This window comes from Quercus lobata, chromosome 4 (genome assembly GCF_001633185.2).
Source record: "Quercus lobata isolate SW786 chromosome 4, ValleyOak3.0 Primary Assembly, whole genome shotgun sequence".
Classification (NCBI taxonomy): domain Eukaryota; kingdom Viridiplantae; phylum Streptophyta; class Magnoliopsida; order Fagales; family Fagaceae; genus Quercus; species Quercus lobata.
Genome location: NC_044907.1, coordinates 43578994 through 43599941, shown reverse-complemented (window position 1 = coordinate 43599941; position 20948 = coordinate 43578994). Strand labels below are relative to the sequence as shown.

Genomic DNA, 20948 nt, shown 5'->3' with positions numbered 1-20948 from the left:
GTAGTGTAATAGGGTATGCCATTAATTTCCGTAGCACTGGAATGATGATGTTACATAATTGCACTCATTCATTTGCACATCCTAATGACTTTTGTTGTTTGGTTTGATATTTTTATTTATATTTTTGTTAGAGTTGAGTTTAAAATTTGTAATGGGGGTGAGTTTTGTTTTTAGTTTTTTTATTTGTTTGAGTACGAAATTATAATGATTGAGTGTGTTTGTATGTGATGTGGGGTGAGTATATGCAATTGTTACACTTTTGGATCCCTTGTAATTTTTGTACTTTGAGTAGATAGAAAAGGTTTTGTAATTGATGTTAAATGAAAGAGATAAAATATGTCACTAACATAAATTTCCTTGGTTCTCTAATAGGTTCACAATTTTTGAAGAATATTGATATAAATGTATACTTCGGTGGACCCCTTCACAATCCTGAAGGGATTGACGGATTCCCATTTAGAGGGGAGGGTATCGAATGCTACTACATGATATTACGTAGTAAGTTGAAGACGTTGAATGATTTGAAAAGGAAAATAATAGACGAATTGAAATTGAATCCTGCTTGGTATGACATCAAGATTATTTATCGTTACCCATAAGAAGTCCTTCATGAACGGATAAATTACAGGTATATGGCGATCAAAGAAGATAAACATGTAAAGATGATGTTTAATAGGATCCAGAAAATGCCCCAAGTAAATGCTGCTGAGTTGTATGTAAGTTTGGAGGCGCTTGCAGACAACACTACTGAGGTGGTGCAACAAACAACTACGACTTTACAATTTACAGCCCTAGATGATGGATGCACTACAATGGAAGGGTATACAATGGGAGGGTATACGATGGGAGGTTATACGCTCCCATCTCAAGATTATGTTGCCAATACTAGTGAAACCGTCTATCCTCAAGAGACACATTTAGAGAAGGAAGACGAAGACGAAGATCATGTTGTGAATGATGGTGAAAATGTTGAGGTTGTGGATGAGTACGAAGAGAGGATTGAGCAAGGCGACTTTGAGAACGATGTGGATGACCATGAAGTCGTTCCCAATTTTGAAGAGGAAAATATGGAGTACCATGATGAAGGTGATGCAGATGATGATATTGGTGTCCAGCATAATAGAAATACGACCACTGGCTACAGACCTCCTGCCAAGTCATTCTACTCAAATACTTGGGAAGATATGGTTGATCCTTCACGTCTTCAGATACCATTTGTCTCTACTTGGGAAGATGAGATGCATTTTTGTAAAGGGTTGACTTTTGCAAATAAAGAGGCGGTGAAGCGTGCATTGATAATATACGCAGCAAATGATAATAGAAATTTTATAATCCGGAGGTCGACCAAAACAAAATTGTGCGCCGCATGTGTTGACGACAACTGCAAGTGGTATGTTGTGGCATTCATGAAGGCTAAATTCAATGGTCTGTGGATGGTCACGTCTTATGTGGGTCCACACACTTGTATACCCTTTAGCCTAAAAAGAGACGGTAAAATGATGGATTCGCATTTTGTTGCATCAGAAATTGTGGGAAAATTACAAAAAAATCACACTGCACGTATTGATGAGCTATGGGAGATCATACGTACTAAGTATAATCTTGAGTTTTCTTACTATAAAGTATGGGACGCAAAACAAAAGGCAATTGCTAAGATATTTGGGGATTGGGAGGAGTCTTACCAAAAGTTGCGAAAGTTGTTGTTGGCATACTTGGATGAGGATTCAGGTACCCAGTACAGCTATCACACCATACCTAGGCCATACGAAGGTACTGCGTTACTACGCTATGTATATTGGGCATTCGCTCCATGCATTGCTGCATTCCAATATTGCAGGCCAGTGATTAGTATTGATGGGACTCATCTGTATGGTAAATACAAGGGGGTATTGATGATTGCAATGGCAACTGATGCTAACCAAAAGATTTTACCTCTCGCCTTTGCTGTTGTGGACAAGGAGTCAGAGGCTAGTTGGGGGTGGTTTTTAGAGTGTCTCAGGACTTCCATAGAGCATGTCATACCTAACGATGACATTTGTATTATTTCTGACCGACATAAAGGTATCAAATGCACTATTCGAGAGTGGCCTAGACGTGAGGACGGAAGAGAACAGGTATATCACCGATATTGCCTTTGACATGTTGTTAGCAATTTCAACAGACACTTTGATAACCCGACTCTAAAGGCATTGGCCTTGAAACCTGGATATGCGAGTCATGAAGCTAAATTTGAGTCCATAATGCAAACCATTAAGGAGGACGAGATTAATTTACTGAGGGGTGTAGATCCTACTGATTGTCGGATTGAACGTTATATGCCATACACATATCTAGTGAGTGAGGATGTGGAGAAATGGACCCAGTCACATGATGGTGGAAGACGTTACGGGGCAATAACAACTAATATCTCTGAGTGCTTTAATGGGGTACTTAAAGGTGCCCGCGGTTTGCCCATTGCTGCAATGGTTCAGTTCACTTGGTGTAAACTTGTTGCATATTTCCACGATCGACATAAACAAATTACTTCTGATCTCTCTCGAGGTAAGCTGTGGAGTGATTATGCAATGGAGATCTATAGCAGAAATGGACAGAAAATTGCAGGACACATTGTGAGGAATTTTAATCATGCAGAGGGTGTATATCAAGTGGTTACCCCATACAATGACTATAGAGGTGGAGGGGGAAACCACAATCATGAAGTGCGCATATTTGCTAGAACATGTGGTTGCAGAAAGTGGCAAAACTTGAAGATCCCTTGTTCACATGCAATTAAAGTTCTTCAAGGTCTGCATCTCAATGTGACCAGCTATATTGACCCATGTTACAGTTTGAACAACGCCATTCTCACATATTCACATAATTTTATGGTGCCAAAGTCAGAGTCATTGTGGAGGGACGTTTCCGGACCACGATGGGTGCCTGACCCACTGCTGTTGCAGGGCATAGGTCGTCCTGTGAAGTCAAGAATAAGGAATGAAATGGATGGGGTACGACGAGAACGGGGAAGCCAGAGGGAAGATCCGGACTTGAGGGAGACTCAACCGAGGCAACGATGCGGAGTGTGTCATCAAGAGGGGCATAATCGTAGAAGCTGTCCCAATTCCCGTGGGGCTTCGACAAGTGGTAGTGCTATAAACTAGGCAAGTGCCCTCACTGTTTTCATATAATATATTCAGAATTTCATTTTGTTATTGTTCTTTGCATTTGGAAACTAATGACCGTATTTTAATTTTTGTCAGGCAAGCGGAGACTCGATTTTGCTAAGTGACATTGTACGTGGGACTTGTGGTTATCTTCTGTATGGACAAATGCTAGGTGACTATGTAGAGTATGTTGTATCAGTATGGACAAGTGCTTGGTGACTATGTAGAGTATGTTGTATCAGTATGGTTTAGTATGGACAAGTGGTAGGCGAATATGTAGACTATGTTGTATTTATTAGTTGTTATTTTGGTTATTGTTGAATGTTGTTGTAATTGAACTATTTGCTGTCCATTGTACTCGTTACATTAGTTGCGTTGTGCAACTTTTGCCTATAATGCCAGCAATGATATTACTTTGGAATTAGTCGCTACTACTTTGGCAAATTCAACCACAGGGCCCTCCTTTGAAGCGATGATAGCTAGTATTGAATGTTTTTGTGCGTTAACAGGGAACCTATAATGCCCATGAATAGTAATTGTTTTAATCTGGTTGTTTGCATATGATGTACGAGCCCTTGACCAGTATCATCTGCTTGTATCTACTTGTTTACCGCTGCTCATGTTATGTGTTATGGATCTAGTTTACTGCTGCAGGGGAAGGGAAACCAATTCTGGTTTACTGCTGCAGGAGTAGCTACCAAAAAAAAAAAAAAAAACAAAAACCCAGTGGAACTCGAGTCTTTTATACTCAATTTCCTTAAATAAAAATCGAGTCTCTAATACTCGATTTCCTTAAATGGAAATCGAGTATAAGATGGTCGAGTTCCACTGCGAATTTTTTTTTTTTTTTTTTCAATCCCAAGTTGAGAGCTAATTTCAACAGGCAAGTAAAAATTTATATTTTTATAACTTATTGCTTTAAATAGAAACGTATAGATCTAAAAAGTCACGAGAAATATAACAATTAAGAAAACTTTTCTATTTTGTGCATAAAACTAACTACAATGCAGAAATTGCAAGAGTCAAATTCAATGAATTAGGTTATTTGTCTCCATATATTGCAAGGAAAAAATAATGAAATTATAGACTAAAGAGAACCACACCAAGTCTAAAAGCTCAAATCTGAAATTTGTTTACTTTATCACACAGGCTTTGATATAAGGCTTTGATAGACGGTACATTGTAACCATTAAAAAACAGGTACTAAGCATAAAAATAAAATTCAAACGCCACTCATCTCAACGAATCATGCTATATTATTCAAATATTTGCGTTCATATTCATGATAAAATCACAAGGCTGGTACAGTTTAAGTGCCAAAAGAGAAAGAAACAAATTTGAGTAATGTGACAACAGAAAACAGCTTAAAGCAGCTCACTAAGACTTTTGAACAGCCAAAAAGAGAAAGTAAACCATCTATGAACTTTAAAATTCAAGAAAAAAAAAAACACTATTTCTCAACACTACTAGTATTAATAAAAAAAACAACCATCCACAGTCCATTATGTAATGAAAACTATCTCCACTAACAGCTTCCAAAAATAGCTTTTAACTGAAAGCCAGTCGATATATTGTGAAGAACTAAATTCCTGCAGCTGCAATCTATAGAAGCCAGTCTTGTGTACATTGAAGAAAAGATTATTTCTCCGAGAAGATACCCACACAGGTGAAAAAATTCCAATCCAGGAAACAGATCTTAGAACGATTCCCCGTGCCTTTGTTAATTTATTCTGACATTCTGCCTTGTCTTGATCATTCGCTTTAGTGTAGCTAGCCAGAAGTTGCACTCATCCCACTCACTAGTCGGAAGTAGTACCTGAACCAGGCAGAAACAAAAGCAAACAAATAGAATTTAATATTTCAAGTTTTGCAACCTAAATGAAGTGTGTGAATGTTAAAGAAATGTACCTGGATTTGAAGAGTAGTACTGAAATCGCCACCATCCAAAGCCTGGCAGAGCTGAACAAGCTTATCGGAAGCATTTTTCGATATGTCCCCACTGTTGAGTTTTGCAAACAAGGCACCCAATTTCCTTGAATTGTCTTCTATTTCACGCTTCTTTGCTGGATTTGCACGTGAACCTCCCAGTGCTTCTGATGTCTCATTGAAAAGTCTTGTCAATGTTGCAATGACAGATTTTTGGTGCACTGGGGCAAGTTTAGCAATAACAAACATCAGCATTAAATAGCGAAGTGAATGATAAGAGCATAGGAGGAAAACAAATAAAGCAGAAGCGAATTTTTATTAGGATAAATATTCAGTTTTCAGAAATTTACCTAGCTGAAACTAACTCAAGATGTTAACCATAGACCACTCAACCAAAAATTATAGTAAACAATTGTCAGTAGGCGTGGAAGCATGGAAGGACTTCAAAAGAATCAAAACACCATGCAAGAGTAATAAGATACTTGTTTAGCTTCTTTTTACTTATTCACTTACTATTTTCTTTTTTGCATGATATGAGACAAAATGTCAAAACTGGTTACCAACAATTATTTCAACCAAAATGGCCTACTTCCAAGATTGGTTCCATGTATGAGAACACTATTCTGTAAAAAAAAATTATGAAATCAATAAAACCCAGCTAACCTAGCATAACAAATCATCAGTACAACACACCGAGACCGAAAATTCCAAAATTACTAGGAGAAGCAGAACCAGAATGGAATAAATTCTGACCACACAGGACCAATCCAACTTTTGTTTTTCTAAACCACCATTTTGCTTGGACCAAAAAAAATAGAGAACATGAAAAAGCCTTTTTTCTGCTTGCATGCATGGTTTATCAAGATCCAAGATCCAGCTTTTCCCTCAGGTACATCTGTTTAGATGTCAAAAGATGTGCAGAAATAAAAAATGCATAAAAACCTCTATTGATAACATGAGACATGCATCCCATTAATTAACAAACTAGTTTGTATTACTATCCAGACTGTCTGAATTTTTAAACACAAAACCTTGAGACAGAGAAAAGATTGCCACTGCCACCTGTCACCACTCATTACCTTAAGAGTTCCTACTGTTGACATCGAATGCCATCAGAATCTCCAGGATAGTGTGTAATGCTGGCTATTCTTTTTATATTTTCATTATATTAGTTTTTGAACAAGCAGGGCTATGTGAAAGTAAATTTTATTATTCAAAGAATCAATGGATTAATCAAGTAAAATTTATAAATATATAAAATAAATACCTGCTACATTTGAAGTATCAACTGTCTGTAGGGTAGGTGGTGGAGCTGCAGGTGTAATGGTGGGTTGCACTGATGCTGCCTGAGTGGGACTGTGTGGTTGCATTGAACCCATACCAGATCTTTGAACAACCGCTGAATTAACTGGCATAAATCCCTTCAGGGATGGGGTGGGAGCTACAACATGTGGCATTGTATGGCCAGGAACTGAGCCTGGTTGTGATGTAATAGGGGCAGCTGGAACATTCCCTGATGGTACAAACTACAAGTAGGGTTAGCAGTTCCCTGAAACATATACAATGAATTTTTCGGTATATCACTCACAAGTTGCTTACAATTTTGCATTTTGACATCAAACTACAAATCTCACACACGCACACGCATCAAAAGGGAATATACTTACAGGATACAACTGAGAACCCAATGTGGGCTGCTGATATTGCCCTGCATTTTTCAGCATAGCAGGAGTTGTGGGAATAAAGGGCCTCGCAACAGGCGCAGTAACGGGAGGTGCAGCAAAATTTGGCTAGAAGAGTAACAAAAAAGATCATAAAACTCATGTCTAAAAGTATTATTTATAGCAAGTGACAGGAAAAATTTGTAAAATAAAATCTAGACAAAAAATATGGTGAGAATTTCATGACCAACATTATGTTAAATGCCAGAAATGACAACCCAGAACAACTTTATAGATTATAAAACACAGATGGAAGGGAGATTAAGTTTGATTCAGAAGATTTATAAGTGAACTACTACCAGCTCGGACAGACAGGATATAATTGGTCCATTTAATAGTTGGGCAGCATATAAATACGATACAAACTACAAATAAGCATAATTTAGCAGGTCTATAGCATTGCTAAGAAATTTTATATACTAAACACCAAATAAAAACCAATACTACTAGATGAACCATATAACAAAAAATACCTAGGAAGGTGTCTGTGATGGAAGGAATATATTTGGGGGCTGATAGGGAGCAGGAGTTCCGTATGCTCCATTAGGAGAACTTGAGGGAGGTTGATAATTTCCACCATATGGACTGCTGGGAACACTAGGCTGCATACTGGACCAACAATAAGCACCCACCGATTTGACTGGTGTCCTTATCGCTTGCCCTGCATAGCTCTCGGTACAACCATGCAAGGCAAGCACTTCCCCAACTATACCTTCATGGGTTGTGAAGGTCTTCCAACTGTTGTACCCACATTAGATGCACCCTATCGCCGGATTTGTCCATGAATATTGTGTCCCCCAATAGCGCTAGGATATAGCATCGTGCGTACTTATGCAGCTCATCCTCTTCAGCATTAGGCGACAATGGATTAGCAACTTGCTCTAAAAGCCGTTTGATGAGAATCCTTTGGCCATTAAGTTACTTATGCTGCTCTTGAGTTATAGGTTGAAAGCCAAGGAACTCCTCACACACACGCATCCAATTTTTCTGTGTGCTCTCTGTTATAGCATCACCATCAACAGGAAGCCCGAGAATCACCTCCACATCCTGCAATGTGATGGTGATCTCACCATGTGGCATGTGGAAGGTGTGAGTCTCAGGCCGCCATCGCTCCACGAAGGCTGTTATTAGGCCATGGTCAAGCTCTCTACCCGGTTGCCTCAGCAGTCCCTCCAAGCCCAATGCCTTAATGATGTCAACGACTCGGTCGTCCACCATTGGCTCTCGGTTGGAGAACTCTTCAGTACGGCCACGGCAAGTAAGGGCCCCTAGATCCTGCACAAAACGGATCCTTGGATTAACATATGACAAACGTCTGCATGTACATTGTATGAATTAAATGCGTGTACATTTGACATAAATATTTACTGCTGTGTTGTACCTGGCCATTCCAAATAGCTTCTGACCGATGGGTGGGCTGCAACTTTAACACTGACGTGTCAATAGGGCCAGGCTGCGTATGGTCAATCCGTCCAGCATTTGCAGCAGCCATACTGCACAAGAATGATAAGCAATTAGCACGTAATAAATAGGATTCCAAAAAAAAAAACCAAAAACAATCTAAGAAAAATTCTCCAAAAACAACTTATATCTGGCCATTACGTTATTTTCAAAACTTACAATCCAAGTTTATAACAAAACTCTAAGCTCACAATAAAACTTACTATCCAAAGTCATATAACGTAAAGAAGTCAAACTTTATTAATATTTTCATACAATATGTCTATATCAAAACAAAACTCTAATGATCACTCATTTTACTATTCTGGAATACATGAATCCCTGTTTTCAGGCCAATTTTTTTCCATCTTAATGATCAAACTAGATTGATTCATGTCCAATTTTCTTGCTTAGAAATTCACAAGGAAGCAATGAAGAAAAACTTTGAACCACAACTCAATTGAGAGAACAGGATGTCAACAAAATAAATGATTCTAGGGGAATGATAATGAAGACATATAGGCAGTTCTTAGATTCTATGTCCACTAAAAACTTTATATTTTGATTGAAGACTCAAAGAGAAGTGATGTTTCACAGCCAAATAGGCAGCCACATGCTATTCTTAGCATATAAGCCTAGGAATTGGCTTCAACATGATGTCTACATTATGCTCTTAACACAAGGAAAGCTATACATGCTCTATTTTATTTTAGTTTAAAAAAATAAGAATTTCTATTTTAAAAAATGGAAGCTCTGAAGGAGAAGCTTCCAAGATCTTACAATCAAAGGTGTAAGGTATCACAAAATCAACTATAGATTTACATACACAACTACCAATTACAGCCCTATAATTTTGTTTCCATTTAATCTATCATAGAAGTCATTGTTATGATATCCCCATATTTTATATTAAAAGATATTCTAGAATTCTCATTCGCTTCAAAAGAAACTCAAAATCATAAAGTTGGTTTACAAAAAAAAAAAGACCACCCAGCAGCTGCAGAGATGAGGTTTTAGGCATTAACTAGTTGTTGGGTAAATCTAATAAAACACATTGAAGTGGGACAATATGCATTTCACCACCTCCAAACTGACAAAAACACCATTTATCTCTGCTTGAAATGCAAGATGCAATGCTTTTGACAATGTGAACTCATCAAGGGACAAAACGTCAGCAGTAGCAATACCAAACAGTTCATGCTTGCATCAAACCATTGAAGAAAATGGTGAAGTCCATCTCAATTAATGATGTAGGAGTTGTATGGCACATATGAAATGACTTCATTTTAATTTGTAATGTATAAGATGATGATTCCCATGTAATATAATGACACTAAACTCTAAGTGGAAGACAATTGTATGTAGCAATTGAAATTTGACAGGATTTCAAAATAGCCTTAATGAATGAAGAAAAAAAAATAAAAAAACTAAACAAACAAAGTGAGGGACTGAAACTTGAACGCAATGACATGACAGAAAGTTTTAAGAAGCAGAGATTTTTATTACCGCAACAGCAACCGGTAACAATGGCCAGATTAGTAGCATAAGTAGCACAAATAATTGCTAGACCATGAACGTATTGATGCTTCGACACCAACCCAACTACTCCACCAACAATCCCAGCCCAAATCCAAAAGAAGAAGGTCAATTTCTCAAATTGTCAACACCAAATAAATTCCTTTACTTTGAGCCTAAGTCCCTAAACCCAACTGAACCTAGTATAGCTGGATATGGAAGTAAAAATGTTTCACATGTTTTCAAGTGAACAAAAATATTGGACCACTTAAATTCAATACCAAATAAACTCCACAGAAATCACTGAGCCTAACAAATAAAACCCAATGAACCCAGTTTAGCAAATTGGATTATGTGCTAATTGGTTTCACTTGTTTTCAAGTAAAAAGCAACAATAAATTGAAGAAAAAATCCATTTATCTGTGCTCCAAGAGTATCTAAGAATTTTCCTTAAAGTTATCAAGGTTTGAAGATTCTCTCAAAATATTATAAAATGTCCTTCCTGCCCCCACTCGGGGTGATTCAGTGGTAAGATAGAGTTCCTGGACTAACTGTAAACCCAGAAGTCTCTAATTCAACTCCTAACTGAGGCATTTTGCAATTTACCCAATGCCTGCTCGGTGGGGGTGTGTAGGCATCTGGGGTTTGCCCCTCAAGGGTGGTCCCACTGGCCCATACCTTGAGGGGGTTCCTTGTCATAAAAAATTAAAAATTAAAAATGTCCTTCTTGTGGATGAGACATAATTAGCAATCACTATAATTTTTTATAATTATATTCTTATAATTAAGGGAATATCTATATTGAACATTACCTTTTTTTATTATCTTTTTATAAATGGAAAGCACATGTATGTATCTTTTACAACTAACATCTGTGAAATGGGGTTAAACTTCATTATTTATAATTGTAACTAAAAAAAAAAAAAACCTTTTCCCCACGAAGATAGTTATATGACTGGTCAATTTTAGTTTCTCCTAGCCTTAAAGGATTAAATTCATATTCCGTTTTCTTTTCAATGACAACTTTGTGTTTGATGATGTAATAAGTCCTTTCATTCTTCTTGCATTATTAATTTATGTTTGTGATAAATTTTCTTAATGATCAAAAAAAGTTGAGGGGGTTCGTTGTAATATTTATGCGCTCTAAGAAGTACATATCTTCAACAGAACCCCTTTATATACATCGTCAAAGTTGTTACCTTTTTTGGGAGGGAACGAAGGGTGGCAGACATTCCAACAGACCACCCATCCTGCAGCAAGGGGCATGCTGTTATTCAATTAAGGTATATTCATATTCAGCAGTTTCATAATTTTAATCAGCATTTTTGAAAACTGTTTTAACTTTTGGCCCCTAAATTGTCAGACAAGTGGAAAAGGAGCAACCTGATGGTACAGTATCAAAGCAAGTAAGGTAAGACTAAAACTGAAAACTGATTTGTGATTACTTCATATCAGTGGATAGAGATTTTTTTTTCGTAATCAGAATATCTTCGATCTAATAGGGGAGGGCCTTTTTTGTTTTAACCATGGCAGGCCTTACTTAAGAACACCCTTTCCAAATAACAATAAATATCCAAAAATTTAGTTTATTGTCACGTTTCAAAACAATGCTGAAAACTAGCATCTCGAGTGTCTAAAACTCGAGTTCCAAGATAAAACTCAAGTTTTTAACTCTCGATTTGTAAGCGAATGGGTCTGATGTGTAAAAAAATCCATGTGAAAATCGAGTTTTAAAGACTCGATTTCTATAAATTGCAGAAAAACGCTGCTATAGGGCTTTATAACGCCACTATAGGACTCCCAAAACCTGGTATGTGGTAATCACACTTATAAAAAAATATTGCAGGAAAACGCCGCTATAGGGCTTAAAAACGCCACTATAGGGGAAATTTTTTTTGCATGGAACTCGAGTCTTAAAGACTCGAGATCTATGTGGCATTTTCAGTCCAAATAGTCCAGCCAAATACTCGCAAAGCGAGTTTTTGGGACTCGGGTTTTAATATGGATCTCGAGTTTCTAAAACTCGAGATGCTATTTTTCTTAAAACTTTGAAACGTTGCCTAACTTACTACATAGTTGCCCATCACACAACTACTCTGTCCATTCCCTCCCTTACTTAATGGACCTTGGAAGCACAAATAAAACTTATATTAATGTAAGTTGCTTATATTGGTATCTTGTTTCCATTTCTTTATATATATATATATATATATATATATATTGTTTCTTGGCTTTTTGGGTGTAAATAGTGTTAACTAATTGAAATTTGCTCGGCTGTTATAGCAATTTTGTGTAACATGTTCTCTTGTGTTTGCAGGATAATGCCGTTGAACCTCAATGCTATTATGAACTTATAGAAAAAGACACTGTTAGATTTGGTAACAGTAGGTACGCCACTAATTAACATTTAATATATGCTTTTGATCATATTTAGTATTATTTTATTCAATTTGATGATGAAATTTGCAATTGAATGTGAATGTATGTATTAATGTATTAGTAGTAGTTTGTGACTTGATTTTTGTCAACATGGTTTGATCTTTTCATCCCTAATGAGCACAGCTGAATATGTGAAACTTTTAGCCCTCACCCAACCCAACCTAGGCTGAAATTAGTTGCCTTGTTGTGACTGAATTGACTCAAGGTGGGTCAAGTTATGCTTCTCTTAATAGTAGTAGTAGTAGTTGGAGATATCAATAGCTTTTTTCTGTCTATTTACAACAGCCAACTTTCAAGCAACAGTCAGTCTTCACAGTCATGATTGTAACTATTCACTTAATAGAAATAATAATTTCCTATTACTTATCGAATACTATATATAATAGCAGAAGCCTTTAAGGAGGTGTTGCCACGTTAAGAAAAATGATCCCTTAAAATTCTGCCATCTATAAATTAAAAAGCGCTAATTAGATTGGTTCTACCAACCGTTTAAAACCTCTCATTATAAAAAACAAAAAAATAGCTGGTTAAAATTTGATAGTTACTCAGTATATATATAAAAAATAGTAACTGGTCTAGACAGTGGAATATTCTTTTCTGTGATAAGAGTTCATAACCAAGTAAGTATGCTTTTCATAAATTACCATTGATTCTTTCATTTCTTTATATATATATATATATATATATATATTTTATTAGAGTTTAGGCAGTTTCTCTTTACCTATGTGCTTGACATTTTCTTTCTTAATCTTCTTCTTCTATTCTGTTTAGAATTGGTTTTTGTGGAATTGCATAATCTGGTGAATTCAGTATTCTTTTCCATTGCCAACATTAATGTTGAAGTAGTTTAAGAAACCAAAAGGCAAAGAAAAATCTAGAGGTATTCCCTAGAATTTTGATATTTTTCTTCTGCGTTTTAATTTTGTATTCTTTGAGGATTTTTCAGTTTAGTTGGATATAAAGTTTCATACTTTTATATTCTTCTTATGGTTCTAATTTCATGTATTCTTTGAGAGATGAATGGCCCTTGACGTAAATTATACAGAATTTGCTTAAAAATTTAGACGACATTTAATTAGCATTCTCTTTATCCACTATTATACAGCTAATAATTTGGTTTATAAACAATATGTTGTGTGTAGTTTTTTGGTTGGTATGTATGTTATGTGTCAAAAAAATGCATATATATATATATGTTTAGACTTCAATAGGATTTTTTTTTCTTTTTTAATTAGTATGGTTTAGTAGGAGTTGTGAAATTGAATTAACCATCTATTGAATGGATAGGGTATGGAGAATGTGTCTTAAATTAATGAGGCTGAGAAAATTTGTGTCCTAAAGTAGCTTAAACAAAACATAGTTTCTTATCAAACTTTGTGGTCTACATGCATTTATGATTTTTTTTTTTTAGTTTCTTATAAAGCTTCTAAGATACATTTACTTTGTGTAGTATATAAATGTTGGGTTGAGCGAAATCTACAAAGGTCTATATTCATTCCTCACGACAGGGACATGACAGGCAAAAAAAAGTACGGAAAAAAAATTTGGCTGATTAGAAGGTAGCAGGAACAAATGAAACGAGTGCAAACAGAGTGTTTTATTTTTATTTTTTTTTGGCTGAATGCTAACAGTGTAGTTGTGATCAAAAGTTGAAGAGCGCTCATAGCTCGATAACCAAACTCCTTCAAAACTTGATTTAGGTACTAGAGAAACAATTAATCTCACTCAAGAAAAACCTATATATACCACCAGAGGTCAGAAAATATTGGAGGAATGTTCAATGTTCACAAGAAACCATTCATATGTTCCTATTTTGAACTCAAGAAACCAAACTAACAGTATTCTAGGAAGTAATAAGCTATTTATCTTGCAAGTTTGGATCCTTAGCACTCGAATCTCACGAACAGTGTTGCATGTTTGAATTTCTTAGTGTGATGATGCATCATCATCATCACTATTATACAATTATAGAAGAAAGAGATAGGAAGATGTGATCTTAATCTCAAGCCCAACCCAAAATGTGAAGGAATATTAGTTCCATCTTATTTCCTTTTAGGTTACAATTGAAATCCAAGATGAATTTGTATCTTATACTTACCTTTTTAATCCATGTTGAGGAAGAGGTCAGCCAATCATGACACTTTAAAAAGAACATTTGCATGTAGTAGAAGTATATTTAAATATTATTAAAAAAAATTATTTCTAATAAATGTAAATAAAAAGGTTCCCGCACATAGTGCGGGTTAAAAGCTAGTTAGTATTAATGAAGCAAACATTGTTTTCATGTATTAGGAAACATTTCCATGTATTACAAACACTAGATTGGTCTTGCCCATTTCAAAATCAACCTTTGTTAAAATTAGCTCTACCAATAATCATAACTCTCACCCATTGTGGGGAATTTACTACGAACAAATCAATGCATATCAAATTTATGTCATGCACATTCAATAAAATTCCAAGCACACCCCAACCATAAACGTTTTGCTCAATGAAACAGATCAATAGACAAATCAAAGATGGGGTGGGGAGGAGGCATCAAAACAACCATTATTACTCATAGACATGTCAAGAATTAAGCCTAATCATAAGCTAGTAATCAACATTTCAAAATTCTACAAAGAAGTTGTATATTGCTCATAAGAAACTCAATACCTAACATCTAAATAACCATCTAAATCCAAAACTCAATACCCTAAACCCTAAACAAACCCAAAATATAAACAAACCCAGAAACCCATAAACATAATCCGAACGTTTATAAAGACATGTTTAAGAAGGAAAAAATGGATATAAAATGCAACAATTTCACACCATAAATATTGCATTTTCAAGTTGTACTGAAAAAATCTGAATGCATAAAAAAAATAGCCAACTTGGTTTAATGACATACCTGACTGTGAAACCCACCCACTATTTTTCACAGTTATCAACTGCCAAACACGAGCTGAAAGTTTTGCATCAAATACTTCTTCCAATTCTCCACTGGAATAGACAAGCAAATGGGCCTAATGAGATATACAATTCTCTCCTAAAAGCTATAATCCTAATCAGCAATAAAAATTTAACCTGAATTGAATGGCAGCAATAATATGCACTATCCAAGCAAGTTTGACTTCAGCCAAAGAGAGTTGAATGTCATCTGCACTGAATTGGAGGGTCCACCGTCCACCTTCCTATACAAAGCAAATTACATGTAATTTCAAATTATTGCAGAAAGGAAGAGAAATTAAATTACTTCACCAAATCCAAACCCAAATTTCATAAAAATCATAAAATAAAAATTAAATAAAGTATCTACATATTTCACCACAAAATCCAAACCCAAATTTCACAAAAATCAGAATTGAAAATCAAATAAATAACCTAAATGTTAAGTATCCAAATCCAAACCCAAAATTTTATTGCAGAAAGGAAGAGAAATTAAATTACTTCACCAAATCCAAACCCAAATTTCATAAAAATCATAAAATAAAAATTAAATAAAGTATCTACATATTACACCACAAAATCCAAACCCAAATTTCACAAAAATCAGAACTGAAAATTAAGTAAATAACCTAAATGTTAAGTATCCAAATCCAAACCCAAAATTTCACAATAATCAAAACAAAAAATCAAATAAATAACTTACCAAGCAAAATGAATGGGTATGGGGGTGGTAATGAGAGAGAGGGAGAAAAGGAGAAAGGATCTTCTAGTGAGGGAGAGAGAGATCAAGAAGGAGAGGAGTCGATGGCTGGGCTTAGCCTCGTCGGCGTCGTCGCTGGGCTGGGCTCTGCCTCGTCGGCATCGTCGCTGGGCTGGGCTGGGCTCTGCTCGTCGACACCGGCGGGGTTGTGTGTGTGTGTGCGCATGTGAATGTGAGAGGCCGTGTGAGAGATAGAGAGAAAATGAGAGAAATGAAACTTTGTGTGAGAGACTGAGAGTGCTCTGGTTTGTGTGAGAGTGAGAGTGGGAGTGAGAGTGAGAGAATAGAGACAGAAAAGATGAAAAAGCCCTATTGGAAACCGAGTCTCTAAGACTCGATTTCCAGGGGCTTCCACGTCAATCATCCACATTGGCAAAACGTGGAAATCGAATCTTACAGACTCGATTTCTATGTGAATGCCAAGTGGCAATATTTCTATGTGAATGCCAAGTGGCAATTAAGCCACATCAGATCTGATGTTTGCATACAAACCGAGCCTCAAAGACTCGATTTATAGTCCCAAAATCGAGTCTTTGAGACTCGAGATGTTAGTAAGTAAAATACTTTGGTAACCACGCCTACTAACTAGATAGTTAGCCAAACTTGGTTAAATTGCAATTTCGTTCGAAATGTTCTGTATTGATGATAATAATCAAATACCTAAGTTTTAAGTTGACAAAGACTTGAGCGAATAAAGCAATATTACTGTGGCAACGAAATTAGAATCAAAACGCCAGCTTATATATTTTGTTGGGTAGCTAGACATCCAATAAACTAACTTCATTTCCCCATTCAGCCTCGCGTGATATAGATTTAATTATTTGTTTAAGGATCTAAACGACAAACTTCAAGTTGACAACAGTAATTTAGAAAGGCCTTCACAACGTTGTGTCCTTAGCTGCATGGCAAGTGAGAAAGCATGTTATAGAGATCTCGGCAAAAGTAAACAAATCCTGAAAATGAAAGTCGGTCCTCATGGGGTATAAAAATATAGGATGATGTTTTGATGGTTATGTTGCTGGTCACATCCGGAATTCCGGATAGGGTCTTCCTTGAGCAATGTTACGTATAATTTTTTATTATAATTTTTTGACACAGTGCACATGGATTTTATGGGCAAATATTTAACAATACTTTTGCTGCTTTGTATAAATCCTCCATGTTTATTATTTAGCAATTATTACTTGTCTGGCTGGTCCTAGTGTGTTACTGCATTTTTGCTGAGTACCACCAAAAAAAATAAAAAAATAAAAAAATAAAAAAATAAAATAAATAAAATCTTTTGATAATTCAGCAAATAGTTGGAGTATAGAGATTTAAATTCAGAATGTCTCAATTGTAAAAACTTGATTTCTCCTACCCATTTTCTTAAAAAACTGGAGAAGAATGAAATAAATTTAGTAAATAGAAATATATATATATATATATATATATCTATATATTAAGAGAATTCAGAAAGTTAATTATTACATTTTTTACTTCCAAAAATATCCTCAATTTAATTAATCTATTCTTATGCCCTAAAAAAAATTAAAAAAAGGAAAAAGAAAAAAAGAAAGGCTTTTGTTTTCAGCTCCTCAGCCAAGCCTTTTGCTGTGTACTGTTTCACTTTTCTTCTTTTAATATATTTCTATCTTTGACGTCAAAATAAATAAATAAATAAATAAAGTTAAAATGGTAAATCAATTAAAATCAATTGAAATGGAGTAGCCTGCACAAGTGGAGAGTGCGAGGGCTGTGACTTGGCTTCTATAAAGTTGTGATTTACAAATATGTATTTTGTTGGCTTTTATTCCGTGCCAAATTTGATTGTAATTATATTCAATTGTTTGTACCTTGTATTTGTTGTGAGAATTTATTGTAAGGGTTGTGTGATAGTGAGAGAGAGTGTGAAGACTCAAGCTATTGAAGCAAGGAAGGTTTTTGCGGGTATCTCGCGACTAAGCATCCCCCAAAAAGATGCATGTGTCCTGCACATGATTGGAATGCGAAGAGTCTGTACAGATGGAGACAGTTGTGTCTCGCGAGTATCTCGCAGGTACGGCCTTCCCGCGAGACATTCTGTTCTGCCAGTCTGTACTGCCTGATACACACTTTCTGTACCCTCATTATATATACCCATATTACCCACAAATGTAAAAGAGAGCTTCTGAGAGAAAACCCTGGCAAAAACACTTGAGAGTTAGAAATTGTTATACCAACAATTCTCTACACATTTTTTTTGTGGAATTTCCTCATCTCCTACCTCTCCATTTCCATACCATTGAGAGGTCAATAGCCCAAACACTTACCACACCTTTTGAGAGTGTCTAGTGAGGTTTTGGTGTTGCTGGGAAACATTGGAAGAAGCCAAGGATGGCAGATGCAACATGGAGCTTGTTGCGGGATCCGGAGAACTGGAGAAGACAAGGCTCGGCGAAGTCAGTTGGTAGCAGGAGCTTGGAGGGCTCAAGTACATGGGGTAGACTAGGCTTGGAGGGCTTTTGTTATTCGTATACTCCAACTTATTCTCTAGTGGATCGATTACCGCTTGAAGGGCGGCGGAGAGGTTTTTCGCCGAGTTCTTCGGTTTCCTCTTCAATAACAAGTCTCGGTGTTATCTGTGTTTGCATCTCTCTTCCCTACTCTTGTTCATTTCATTTTACTGCTATGTTTCTTTAAATATGAATTAGAGTAGCTCTCTTGCTTGTTTGCTTGCGTTTACACTATTCCGCACTTAGTATTAAGTTAGTGTAAAATCAATCAAGCCGTAATTTAATTTGGGAGTCTAAACAAGCTCTTGTGTTTTCACACATTTCGAGCTTTCAATTGGTAGCAGAGCTGGTACACTCGCTGTGGTTTAAAAACCAGAGTGTGATCCTTGACCCTTTGTGATGGACCGGTCACAATCTCTTAATGCCCCACCATTCTTTGATGGAGGCAACAATGCTTTTTGGAAGGTCCGAATAAGGGCTTTCTTGTGTGCTATAGATGAGTCCGTGTGGGATTCCGTAGAGAATGAGTATGTTAAACCCACTACTGCCAAGTCCGAATGGGACAAGGCAGCTCTTGCATTAGCTAATGCGAATAGTAAGGCCATTAATGCTATATTCTGTGGTGTGTCCCCTGATGAGTTTCACAAGATATCGCACGTGGAGACAGCTAAGGAAGCTTGGACGATCCTTGAAACAACCTACGAGGGTACCAAGAAAGTCAAGGATACGAAGCTACAAATGCTTACCACCAGATTTGAAGAACTTAAGATGGGAGATGATGAGGCTTTTGATTCTTTCTATGGAAAGCTCAATGAGATTGTAATTGCCAAACTCAATCTTGGAGAGAAAATTGAAGACTTTAAGGTGGTGAGAAAAATTTTGAGGTCTTTACCGGAGAGTTTCTAAGCAAAAGTTACAGCTATAGAAGAGAGTAAAGACTTGGATGAGATCAAAATCCAAGAGCTAATTGGATCTCTTCAAACATATGAGCTAGGACTGCCTTCTCATAAATTGAGCAAATCCCTTGCTCTTAAAACCATCACCGAGAGGATGGACAACCCCTCCGAAGAGGATGATGTGGAGAAGGAAGTAGTTTTCCTTGCAAAGAACTTCTGAAAATTTCTAAAGATGAACAACAGTGGAAAGCTTTTCAACAGAGGAAAGTTTTCATCTCCCAAGGGTGATAGGAAGGAATTCAGGAAGAAAGATGGAAAGGACTCTCAATCCACTCAAGGAATCACTTGCTTCGAGTGCAATGGACATGGTCATGTCAAGAGAGAATGTCCTAATTATTTGAGAATGAAGGGCAAGGCATATGCCACAACTCTCAGTGATTCGGAGTCTTCCGACCTAGATTAGGAGGGCAGCTGCGATGAAGAAGGAAACTACTCAGCATTTATGACTATTGCTCATGTAGAATCTTCAGAGGATTTGAACTTGCTCGTACAAGAACTTAGGGAGCATAGTGATGAGGAATCCATGGGAATTGTAGAAGAATCGAATGCTGAGGTAGATGAAGATATAGTCGGTCTTCAAGAAAATTATAATTCTCTCCTTGAGAAGTCGGGAGAATATGCAAAGGTGGCTAAGGCAGCTGTGAAAAAGATGAAGAAAGTTGAGGAAGACTATAGAAGTCTCTTAGTGAGATATAAGGAGGCCAAATGTGAGATAGAAACGCTAAATGGCGAACTAACCCAAGCTTACACCAAGGTGAAATTCCTTGAGCTTGAGGTAGTTCAAGCGAATGCCAAGGTAAAGCGAGTCTCCACAAAGAAGCTTGATGATGTCCTTTCATCTCAGAAGACCTTCTCTGACAAAACCGGATTAGGATACACCAGAGGAAGTAGTTCAACTGTGAACATCTCCAAAGAAGTGAAGTTTGTGAAGGCCAAAGAGCCGATTGCAGTTGTCCCAATTGTTGAGAAAGCCAATGTGGAGAAGAAGAAGAATATGGCTAAGCAAAGGGTGTTGAACAAGCCTCGCAACCAATCAACGGTCAAGTTTGAAGCCAAAGGGAGATCACTTCCAAAATCACAAAGAGGTCCGAGAGCAAACCATGTATGCCATTATTGTGGAATACAAGGGCACACTAGACCCAATTGTCATAAGCTGAGAGCATTGAATAATGCTAGGGACCAAAGGTCAAGAGGACCAAGGGATGACAGGAGGAATTTGACTGTTGGGCAACCACGAAGTCAAAATGAAGATTCCTGTGTGGTGGATGTAATGACGATGATTGAGGCATTTACCACATGTTTGGCGAACTTCAACAGCAGGTTTGAAGGTCACAATTCACGTACCCAATCCTACAGGGATATCACCCTAAATGCACGTGATGTGTGGGTGAAGAGGGGTACTCATGGATGATTATCTCCCATGTCCATGCATCAATATTTCCAATGCTTAGGATCATAGGTTCATGCATTGTTTTCTAGGTATAGCATGTCTTCTTTTACAAATTTGTTTTGTGTTCTTTCAATTCTTGCTCTGCTTTTGAGTGTGTTCAAAATTCAAAAACCCATAAAAATTGAAAAATCTTCAAAAAGTTTGATCGCTTGTCTTTGTGTATATCACATGTGAGTTTGGCCTAGTACCTTCG

At 36.6% G+C, this 20948-nt stretch overlaps 2 protein-coding genes and 1 long non-coding RNA gene across 3 annotated transcripts; 1 reads left to right on the top strand and 2 right to left on the bottom strand.

Moving 5' to 3' along the window:
• The first annotated feature begins 632 nt into the window (after positions 1-632).
• Positions 633-3140, top strand: LOC115985259. The gene is made up of 3 exons (XM_031108223.1): positions 633-1967; positions 2062-2114; positions 2162-3140. Exons 1-3 carry the CDS (start codon positions 633-635, stop codon positions 3138-3140), a joined length of 2367 nt encoding a protein of 788 aa, XP_030964083.1.
• A 1456-nt stretch (positions 3141-4596) lies between these two features.
• Positions 4597-5435, bottom strand: LOC115983752 (protein transport protein SEC31 homolog B-like). Its single transcript, XM_031106514.1, has 2 exons — positions 5052-5435; positions 4597-4959 (listed from the first exon to the last, which is right to left on the bottom strand). The coding sequence occupies exons 1-2, from the start codon at positions 5322-5324 to the stop codon at positions 4864-4866; spliced, it is 369 nt and encodes a 122-aa protein (XP_030962374.1). The 5' UTR covers positions 5325-5435; the 3' UTR covers positions 4597-4863.
• A 1164-nt stretch (positions 5436-6599) lies between these two features.
• On the bottom strand, positions 6600-8275 carry LOC115983753. The gene is made up of 4 exons (XR_004090188.1): positions 8172-8275; positions 7264-8065; positions 6737-6859; positions 6600-6618 (listed from the first exon to the last, which is right to left on the bottom strand). It is a non-coding gene; the product is annotated as an uncharacterized LOC115983753 (long non-coding RNA).
• Positions 8276-20948: the final 12673 nt, after the last annotated feature.

Bases quoted from the DNA above. Each gene is read 5' to 3' on its own strand.
- LOC115985259 (XM_031108223.1), top strand. From the start codon at position 633: ATGGCGATCAAAGAAGATAAACATGTAAAGATGATGTTTAATAGGATC. The intron at 1,968-2,061 runs GCTAGTTGGGGG...ACCGACATAAAG, and splicing joins TTGTGGACAAGGAGTCAGAG to GTATCAAATGCACTATTCGA. The intron at 2,115-2,161 runs GTATATCACCGA...CAATTTCAACAG, and splicing joins GTGAGGACGGAAGAGAACAG to ACACTTTGATAACCCGACTC.
- LOC115983752 (XM_031106514.1), bottom strand. From the start codon at position 5,324: ATGCTGATGTTTGTTATTGCTAAACTTGCCCCAGTGCACCAAAAATCT. The intron at 4,960-5,051 runs GTACATTTCTTT...TGCCTGGTTCAG, and splicing joins GTACTACTCTTCAAATCCAG to GTACTACTTCCGACTAGTGA.